Source organism: Hyaena hyaena, unplaced genomic scaffold, assembly GCF_003009895.1.
Source record: "Hyaena hyaena isolate Hyena2069 unplaced genomic scaffold, ASM300989v1 scaffold_303, whole genome shotgun sequence".
NCBI lineage: Eukaryota > Metazoa > Chordata > Mammalia > Carnivora > Hyaenidae > Hyaena > Hyaena hyaena.
Window position 1 is genome coordinate 749663 of NW_024080934.1, and position 10460 is coordinate 760122.

At 41.4% G+C, this 10460-nt stretch overlaps 1 protein-coding gene across 3 annotated transcripts; it reads left to right on the forward strand.

Moving 5' to 3' along the window:
* Positions 1–2890: 2890 nt before the first annotated feature.
* On the forward strand, positions 2891–9955 carry ETFBKMT (electron transfer flavoprotein subunit beta lysine methyltransferase). Of its 3 annotated transcripts, none has more exons than XM_039247701.1 (6): positions 2891–2989; positions 4034–4079; positions 4322–4472; positions 4775–5231; positions 7689–7819; positions 8830–9955. In XM_039247701.1, the coding sequence occupies exons 4-6, from the start codon at positions 4906–4908 to the stop codon at positions 9171–9173; spliced, it is 801 nt and encodes a 266-aa protein (XP_039103632.1). In that variant the 5' UTR covers positions 2891–2989; positions 4034–4079; positions 4322–4472; positions 4775–4905; the 3' UTR covers positions 9174–9955. The 3 variants fall into 3 exon arrangements, with proteins under 3 accessions (XP_039103632.1, XP_039103631.1, XP_039103633.1); XM_039247700.1 differs by having other exon boundaries at positions 4789–5231; XM_039247702.1 differs by lacking the exon at positions 4034–4079 and having other exon boundaries at positions 4789–5231.
* Positions 9956–10460: the final 505 nt, after the last annotated feature.

The window sequence follows — 10460 nt, forward strand, 5'->3', positions numbered from 1 at the left end:
AGGCTGTTTTTAAAACAAAACAGAAGTATCTATATTTTATTTGAAGTAGTTTTACAAACTTATTTGTAAATTGTATTATTAAACACTTAAAAATTATGTTATGTTGGGGCCTGCGTGGCTCAGTAGGTTAAGAGTCTGGCTCTTGGTTTCAGCTCAGGTCATGATCTCATGGTTTTTTCATCAGGCTCTACACTGGCAGTGCAGAGCTTGCTTGGGATTCTCTCTCTCTCCCTCTCTCTCTACCCCTCCCCCACTCATGCTGTCTCTGTCTCTCTCAAACAAATAAATAAACCTTAAAAATTTTAAAAAAATGTGTTATATTTACAAACAGTATCTCTCAAAGTTGCAAAAGAAGTTATGTTTTTCTCATTATTCCAAATAATTCCATTAGCTTTATTGTTCTACCAGCACTGAGGAAAAACAAAGATAGAAAGCTCCTATTTTTAGTCTACCTGAATTGTGTAAGAACAGAAAAACAATGCAACAATTTCAGTTTAAAATAAGACACCAGGGTTACCTGGGTGGCTCAGTCAAATATCCGACTCTTGGTTTTGACTCAGGTCATGATCTCACAGTTCATGAGATGAAGCCCCAAGTTGGACTTTGCATTGACGATGCGGAGCCTACTTGGGATTCTCTCTCTGCTTCTCTTTCTGCCCTTCCCCCCACCCCACTCAAAATAAATACATTTTAAACATATTTTAAAAAATACAATGAGGCAATTTGAATAGAAGATGAATGGATGGCAAATAAGTGTATGAAAAGATGCTCAAACAACATGGATGAATCTCAAAATAATCATGTTGAGTGAAAGTAAAGGCAAAAAAGAGTACATACTGCATATAAAAATCTAGAAAATGCAAACTAATATGGCGACAGAAAGCAGGTCAGTGGCTGCCAAGGGAGGGCAAGGATGGGGGGTGGGGGTGGGGAGAGAACACAGGAGCACTGAATATGTTCACTACCTTGCTTTTGGTGATGGTTTCATGAGTGTATACATCAAAACATCAGACTGTACACTTTAAATATGTAAGGTTTATTGCATATTAATTATACCCCAATAAAACTGTTAAAAGTGAAAAATGAAACACTGATGTGTAATGTTTGTTAATTTACTCCTTTATTTGCTTTTTCTTTCATTTAAGGGAACTTATAGAGTATCTCAACTGTGCGAAAAGTGCCAAAAGAGGAAAGAGATGGTTTGCCTCTAAGTCTAATTAGAGGAGACAGTCAGGGACAGACAGTTCTGCATGATATTCTTGTCAAACAGACCCATAAGAAGCTAAGAAAATGTCAAGATTAGTGTGTATACGTGTTGGGGAAGGCGTTTCAGAGGGCCTTGACCCTGAGCTGAGTTCTGAAGGATGAGGAGGTGGTTAGAGACAGTGAGGATGGCTGGGTGTGTGGTGGTGGCCCTAGCTGGCTGTCTTAACCAAGGCTTAGGGTGAGGGAACAAGGCCCTGAGGCATGAGAGCAAACTGTAGGAGAGAGAAGGAGGGTTTTGAAACCAGGCAGGATAGAGAGATAGGGACGGAGCCCTAAGATCCTAGGAAGCTGTGAGCAGGAATTTGACTCTGATACGGAAGGTCTGGGGAGCCAGAGAGGATTTTAAGCAGGGGAGAACATAATCAAATAGCATGGTGATAAAGAGCATGGACAGGTTAAGTTGAGAAAGAAACACCAACATTCTTGCCCTGAGTTGTTTCTATCGTTATGGTTAAACAAGTATATTTAATTAGTCTCCAAGTCCTGCTAATAGATTTTCCTGAATCTGTTCAGATGTGTCCAATTCTTTCCATCCTTGGCACGACTGCCTTAGTTCTGTCCTCATTATTGCTTGCTTGGCTTGCCACTACATCCTCCAACAGGGGCCTCCTTGTCTTCCGTGCTGTCTTCTCTGTTCCACCTGCAGCTTAAAACGCTGTTCTGAAACTCAATCTGATCTTCTCAGTCTTAACTGAAAATCTGATCTTCAGCCTCCAGTATTGTGCCTTACCAACACTATCTCCATATTTCCAACAATGATAATCAGTTACAGTGTACTTATCAGGCATTTACTATATGCTAAGCACTTGACATTTATCTCGTTAAATCCTCCCAATTCATTATTGTCATCATCACTATTCTACAGATGAGAAAACTGGTTCTTAGTGTAGGGGAGGAAGAGCTTTCCTCTACCTCTTATGAGATCTTTATATTCAACTGACAGAAGACAGATGATCAGGATGTACCTGTAGGTACAAAAGACTCAGGAAGACCTTGACCTTCCTTAACTGCCTGAAAGAATTCAAATAGAGGACCCGCTCCAGATGAGAGCTATCACGTTAGATAACTACAGTATAATATGAACTACGCTTGGTAGGGAGGAATTTAGCAGTCTTAAAGTTCCTCTCTCTGTCCCATTGTTTCTGTATGGCCCAGCGTACATTTGTTTACCAAACATTTACTCCTTTTCATCTTCTGTGAATTGCTTTCCTCCCCTTTGAAGTCTCCACCTCCCTTCTCCTCAGTTCAGGATGACATATATCCTCATTTTACCTTCCTGTCTTTGTACTTCTACACCTGGCATTCCCCATAGGTACAAAATTCAATTTGCTCTTCTGTTAATGTATTTAATGTCAATTTAAAACTAAGATCAGCTGGAAGAAACTTTGAAAGGTAGAAGAAAGGAAGAGAAACATCTTTCCTCTCCAACATGTGACTGGCACAAAGCAGATGCTCCACCGTTTGACAGGATTTTGTAAAAATCAGAGCTTGGCGGTCCCCCGTTCCCAGAGTGAGGTCGAGCGCCGCCTCCTCCGGAAGACCTGCCCCTTTAAGAAAGGTAGGCGAGGGCAGAGAGGCTGCTGGGAAGGTGGGCGGGGCCCGCTGACCACCCGGAGCTGGGAGTCTCCCTCCGAGTGTGGCGCCAATAGCGCTTCTAAACAATGCAGGGAGAGATGCGCGGCGGCCGGGGCTTAGCTTCCCTGGGCGCTGTTAGCCCAGCCTGGTAAGGAGGCGAGGACTGTGCCTGCCCCTTTAAGACCGACTCCTGGTCTCTTTGGAGGAAAATATCGTGGTCACACATACTTTTGGGACTTACCCTTTTGACCTCCCCCTTCTTTCTTTAATAATGCATACGTGTATCAAGTGTCCACTACGGAATCGCGTGATCCTAACGGATGCTTCATTGGTGCTGGAGTGGGAGGGGGAAGCGTCGGTCTAGATGACATGGTGTCCCAAACGAAAATCAATTTCACATTTGTTCTGTGGGTTTCTTTTTTTTTAATGTTTATTTCTGAGAGTGAGAGAGAGACAGCGTGAGCAGAGGAGGGTCAGAGAGAGAGGGAGTCACAGAATCTGAAGCGGGCTCCAGGCTCTGAGCTGGCTGTCAGCACAGAGCCCCACGCGGGGCTCGAACCCACGAACCCTGAGATCATTCATGACCTAAGCCGAAGTCAGAGGCTTAACCGACTGAGCCCCCCAGGCACCCCTGTTCTGTGGTATTTTTAAGCTTAGGCCTGTGTGATTCAAGGGCTGACCCAATACTTCCTAACAGAATTAATTAGTCCGGTGAGAAGTCAGGCTGTTAGAGACCCTGGGATCCTGAGGGCATGATCTGGAGAGGGTTAACACCCACGGAAGCCTGTCCCAAGGTCACACAAGTGGCCTGACAGGCATTTTAGCCTGCGCTGTGTTTGGATATTTTAATTGCTTGCGTTTACAAGTGGGAGTTTATGTGTAAATATCTGGATTATTATCTTGAGAAGATATGGCAGGGTGTTCTTACCTGGAAGCAGTTTGCTGGCCTCTTTGGACTGTTGAGAAACAATCTTTAGTTCTCTACAGTCTTTCTGTTAGAACCAGGTATCACTCATCACCAGTCTGGTCCCTGGTAGGCATTTGAGTTTGGAGCCTCTCCTCTAAATATTGGAGTGGATGGATGTATGACTATTTAAAACACTTATGCAGAACAGACCAGAGGTCCCAAATAACTGGGTGTATAGTTCATGTGTAAACTGCCATTCCTTATTCTCTCTTATTCTCATTCAAGATGCTTTTCTGTTGGAACACGCGTTTTTGGCCCAGGCTTGGGAAAGGTGAGTCATCAGAGATATTTACAGAAGGATATTTGGGAGTTGATAGTCTTTTGTGACAATTAAATCGACAAAGTTTTCTTTTAAGGAAAACGTGTGAATCTTGATTACATTGATGTTTTATGTTACAACAATTTTTATTGAAATAGAGAGTGTACTCAGTATGATTTTTTTTTTTTTTTACAAATAGTTTATTGTCAAATTAGTTTCTACATTCAGTATGATTTGTATATCTCTGTCCACAGGCAGTTATAGTTCATTAACCTCCACAGCTCTTGGCAAGGCTTCATAAAGGCAAGAACTGTGTTTGCCCAGGTAATAGCTCTGCATCGCTCACTAGAATCTAAGCTTCCCAAAGCTGCTGACTTTTATTTTGTTCAGGGTGCTTGCTTATAGGTAAGTGATTTATTAAATGTGTGAAAGAATGTCAAAGGTAAACCTTCTTTTATGGAACAAGCACATGCCCAGGGATTTCTCTCAGATTCAAATGCTTGTGTATTTGTTGTTCTAAATTATTAAAAGGCTTTTGTGGCAAAAAGGCTTCCTTTTAAACAGTTATATTTTACTAAATTGGTGCACGAACACTTCCGTAGGAAATGGACTTGCACTTGTGAATCGTCTGCTACAGAGCTTACACTATAATACTTTCTCACAGCGTAATGGGATTTGGAAGTGTTAGTGAGCCTTGGAATTTTCAGTATTCTGTTTTTAGAGACCTACAGATTTCCAGTTGAGATCAGCGTGGCAGCCAGACACTTCCTTCCTCTCGAGGAGCAGTAGCTCCTGTCAACAGCATCACTGACAGAACTTGTGTTTCGGAAAAGGACTGATGGCCTTGAGCCTGGGTTGGAGAACATTTGCACCATTTCCCATGAACCACTCTGGTGTCTTTCTGAAAGCTATGAGAAGCAATGGTCTTCCCTTGTTTCCCTGGGGCCACTGCCCCTGGAGAGGAGCTGGAAGCATTTTGGATCCTGAGATGAAAGCTTTCCTGGAGGAGAACACTGAAGTCACCAACAGTGGCAGCCTCACTCCTGAAATCCACCTGCGGCTTTTGACACCCAGATGCAAATTCTGGTGGCAGAGAGCTGACCTGTGGCCCTACAGCGATCCTTACTGGGCAATCTACTGGCCAGGAGGCCAAGCCCTGTCTAGGTACTGCCCTAACTGAAATGGGAACCTTTAAGGACCATTCAGATCCTTTCTGTTTTCTACAGATCCTTTTTTTCTGCATTCTCCTTGCTTCTCACAAAAAAAAAAAAAAAAAAAAAAAACCCAAAAAACAAACCCAGAGCAGATCCCTAAATTCTTGTCTGCTTAATTTGGAACAGTTTACTCCAGGCTTATCAAGGTATTTCCCCAAATACAGTTCTCTCTCCAAGAGAAACCCCAGGGTCAGCCATCAAGACCATTGCCAGCTATAAGTGATCTGGACATTTCACACTGTTCTCAGGTTCAAAGTTCATGATGTGTGGCCAGTGCAGAGTTCCTAGAGAGAACCTAAAGCTCCAGTCCTTCAGCTTTCCTAGTTCAATTTCATAAATGTTGCTGCTCGAGCCTCACACTCCCTCCATTATTGTGTCATCTCAGTCTCCCAAAGAACAAGAGATGTGAGTGGACCCCTCAAGGCTTCCCCCGTCTGTAGTGGCTTATTGACATCTCAGGTGAACCTGTACTTGAATCAGCTTTTTTTTTTTAAGTTTATTTATTTATTTTGAGAGAGAGTATGAGCAGGGGAGGGTATGAGAAAGAGAGAGAGAAAGAGAGAGAGAGGGAGAGGGAGAATCTCAGGCAGGCTCTGTGCTGTCAGCTCGAGCCCAGGGGCTCCATCTCTCGAATCTCAAGATCATGACTGAACCTCGAGATCATGACTGGAGCCAAAATCTAGAGTCAGAGGCTTAACCGACTGAGCCAACGAGGTGCCCACAAAGGTGTTCTTTAGGACGTTCTCTCACACATTCACACTATGCTTTTTATTAAAACAGAGCTGCTGAAACAAAGGCAAGAACTTGCAGCATTTCAATCTGGTGTTTGCTCTTGGATTGGTAAATGATTAAACCTGTTTATGCCTTGAGGTTATGGAGCTCTGAAATGAAAAGGATGACTTCTCATTCACAGAAATCATATGGCCTAAGAGAATTCATGTTGTCAACAGTTTTAAAGCAAAATAAATAAATGTAAACATAGAGCTTTTCAGAGAATGAAGATTGGAAAGCTTTCTAGGTGTTAATAAACAATTCTGATTTTCTGGTTGTTGTTGCCAAATTTTCAAGCTTTCTTCACTTACATCCTACCTTAAAAATATTGACATTTTAAGTGACGTCTATTAAAGTGATTGTTTATCAACTTCAAATACAAATAAGAATTCCTTAACAGACTGAATCAGAGGTCACACGTTGGTGTGCCCACAGCTGTGTTTTGTTTGGCCTTTACTTGTAAGCTTAAAACAAAAAATCAGTTGCTAACATTTATTTAATTAAATTTTTAAATGTTTTATTTATTTCCGAGAGAGAAAGAGAGAGAGAGACAGCGTGAGCAGGGGAGGGTCAGTGAGAGAGGAAGACACAGAATCTGAAACAGGCTTCAGGCTTTGAGCTAGCTGTCAGCACAGAGCCTGATGTGGGGCTCGAACCCACTAAACATGAGATCATGACCTGAGTGGAAGTCGGATGTTTAACCGACTGAGCCACCCAGGTGCCCCAGTTGCTAACATTTAAAACTTGGAAAATTTCATGTAAAAATCTATTCTGACTTGAAAAAGAAGACTATGTGATAACATGGGATTTCTGTGTGGCAACAGTGAGCTGAAGATGGGTAGCAGCTCTCCCTTTTAGACCGGCCCTGTACACCCATACTTTGCCATAGTCCCTGCTGTTCTTACCTTTCCAATAGTAAGGTCAAGTGTCAGTTGACATTTATTATTTCCAGATTTCTCATCCATCTTCATCGTTTGATAACTATTTAGCCCTGGTCCAGATACTTTGGTTGAACTGGACTTTGAATGAACCTTATCAGAGAGGTCATTATAACATAACGTAAGCAGTAGGTAAAACCACTCTAGGATGAACAATCAAGAGGAGACTGTGAATTTTTTTTTAAATATATTTTTTAATTTATTTCTAGGAGAGAGAGTGAGACAGCGTGAGCAGGGGAGGGTCAGAGAGAGAGGGAGATACAGACTCCGAAATAGGCTCCAGGCTCTGAGCTGGCAGTCAGCACAGAGCCCGACGCGGGCTCGAACCCACGAACCGCGAGATCATGACCAAAGCGAAAGTCGGACGCTTAACCGACTAAGCCACCCAGGCGCCCCAGAAGGAGACTGTGAATTTTGGATCTCACTTACTGAGTCCTAATTGTAGGTGTTTTGTCAGTTTATATTCTTGGTGCTTAACGGTTTCTGGATCCTAGTAAAATGCTCAGTACTTTAAAACAACACATTTTTGGTGGGTGCCTATCTGGCTCAGTTTGTAGAGGATGTGACTTTTCATCTTAGGGTGTGAGTTGAAGCCCCATGTTGGGTGTAGAGCTTAAGAAAGAAAGGATTTTTCTTTTATGCTTCTTCCTGATATTCTCCCATCGCAGATAGTGCTTTTTGCTTTCCTTCTAATTTAGGTATCTTTTGGATAATCCGGATGTTGTCAGAGGAAAGTCAGTATTGGATCTTGGGAGCGGATGTGGAGCTACAGCTATTGCTGCTGAGATGGGCGGGGCATCAAGGATCTTGGCCAATGACATAGACCCTAGTAAGGATTTCATATTTTAAAATATTTAAAGCTCATCTTGATTTTCTTCCAGGATAAAGATCTATAGATGCCTCAACATGATTGCTTATTTCTGTGTGTATTTTGTAATCTGATATTGTGAACTTCTGTTTGGTGGGATATTGATATTATCTGTGAGGATCCTGTGAGACCTGAAGTGCATTCTTCTCAAGAGGATTGTATTTATGTCTGTCAGATATCCCAAAGTGATAACCACCCTGGGAGCACTTACTGTTAATTTCTGGGCTACAAATTTCCTGAAATATGCAGGTTGTATGCATTTGGCCTAAAACCCAAGTGAGGAGAGGCCTTGGGTTCTTGAGGGAGATTTTATTCCATTAAAACCCAAGTTGAGACAGGTAAGCTTTAATTTTATCTGAGTTTCTTTTAGTTCTCAATTTTACTGAGCATCTAGCTCTTGAAGATCCTATTTTATACAGGGGTCTCAGTTCTTTTTTTTTAATGTTTTATTTATTTTTGAAAGAAAGAGACAGACAGACCATGAGCAGGGGCAGGGGAGAGAGAGGGAGACACAGAATTCTAAGCAGGCTCCAGGCTCTGAGGTGTCGGCACAGAGCCTGACGCAGGGCTTGAACTATCATGACCTGAGCCGAAGTCAGATGCTTAAACAACTGAACCACCCAGCTGCCCCCAGGAGTCTCAGTTCTAACTTGCCACGTTGCTCAAGCCCAAGGCTGTTTCTCTGTCTGCTGGACTCACATGCCAAACCTCTTGGTTTTTAGATTAGCAAATATTCCTTAAAACCCCCACAGTTTTAGGTGTTTTGTGTTGTTTGTTTTGTTTTCAGAATATCCATTCATATACTTGAAAATTGCAGTAAATGGCTTTATTGGTATAAACTTCTTTACCTCAAAAAACAACCTTCAACAGAAGGGAAAGATATTTTTGGGAGACTTTCTAAATTACTTAAGTTAATCAATGGGAGATTAAAACTGCCCAGCATATACCAATGCATTATGTTCTTTTTAAAGTTGCAGGAATGGCTATCACACTGAATTGTGAATTGAACCAACTGAATCCTCTTCCCATTTTAACCAAAAACATTTTGGATTTGGAACAAGATAAGTGGGACCTTGTTGTGCTTGGAGATATGTTTTATGATGAAGACCTTGCAGATGGTCTTCATCAATGGCTGAAGAATTGCTTTTGGACGCACGGAACTCGAGTACTGATTGGTGACCCTGGGCGACCCCAGTTCAGTGGACATAGCATTCAACACCAGCTGCATAAAGTGGTAGAATATTCACTTCCAGAGTCTACCAGGAGGGAAAACAATGGATTGACAACAAGCACAGTATGGGATTTTCAACCTTGAGTTGTCCAAGTGCTTTTAAGTATGAATATAGCTAGGTTTGGATTTAACCCTAAAGATGGCCAATTTAGAGCATGCAGTTCCTGTTAAATGGCAAGTCTTGTTTCCAAAATGTGAAGACTTAAAGTTTTATCAGCTTTTGTCATGTAGTTCTGCGCTATGCCAAATGTACAAATCTCTACCTGCAATTTTCTAGTTTTACTGCTGTAGGGATAGAAATATAGAAGACAGTACCAAAATGGTAGCGATATGTAATTTAAGTAGTGGAGAGGAATGAGAAAGTGTAGCAAAGTCTGTTCATGTAGTTGAGGACAACTATATGATATATCTTTGAATTAAACACAATATAAAATATAGAAGAATGCTGTATTTCCAATAAACTACCTGTAAAGATCAAAGATGCTCTTAGTATGGTACAGAGTACATGGGCTTTGGAGTCAGGCAAGTCTGTCACTTTCTAGTTGGGATTTTCAGGTAGTTAAGCTCTCTGAGCTCTAATTTCTTCATCTGTAAAATTGTAACAAAACTTAGTAAACCTCACCTTAAAGGCTATTCTATTAAATGAAAGCATCAAGTGCCTAATAGATAATAGGACCTCAATGGACAATCATGGATAAAAATATAGATTTTAAAATTTCCTACATACTCTGTACTGTGATACCTTATGATGCCTCTTTATGTTTCACTAAGGTTAGCCAGAAATTGATTATGCTGCTGCTACATGTCCCAGGTTGTCAGGATCTGATATATCAGTAAAAACCCTATGACATAAATGAGAATGTGAAGAATATGTACAGTGTACCACTATTAATGTAGAAAAGATATACCTATATACTTACATATATGTATACATATAAAATATGTATTTGCTTGCAACATACATAGACTATCCCTGAAAAGATAAGTAACTGGTAACAGTGGTTGCCTTCTGGGGAGGGTACCAGGTAGCTGGTAGACTAGGATGGAAGGGAGATCTAGGTGTTACCTTTGGGTCTTATAATTTTGTATTAATTATATGTACTGAAGTTTCTTTTTTTTTTATTAAAAAAATTTTTTATAGTTTATTTTTGAGACAGAGAGACAGAACATGAGCGGGGGAGGGGCAGAGAGAGAGGGAGACACAGAATCTGAAACAGCCTCCAGGCTCTGAGCTGTCAGCACAGAACCTGATGCAGGGCTTGAACCCATGAACCACGAGATCATGACCTGAGCTGAAGTCGGATGCTTAACCGATTGAGCCACCCAGGTGCACCCCCCCTTTTTTTTTTTTTTTTTTTTTACCTTTTTTAA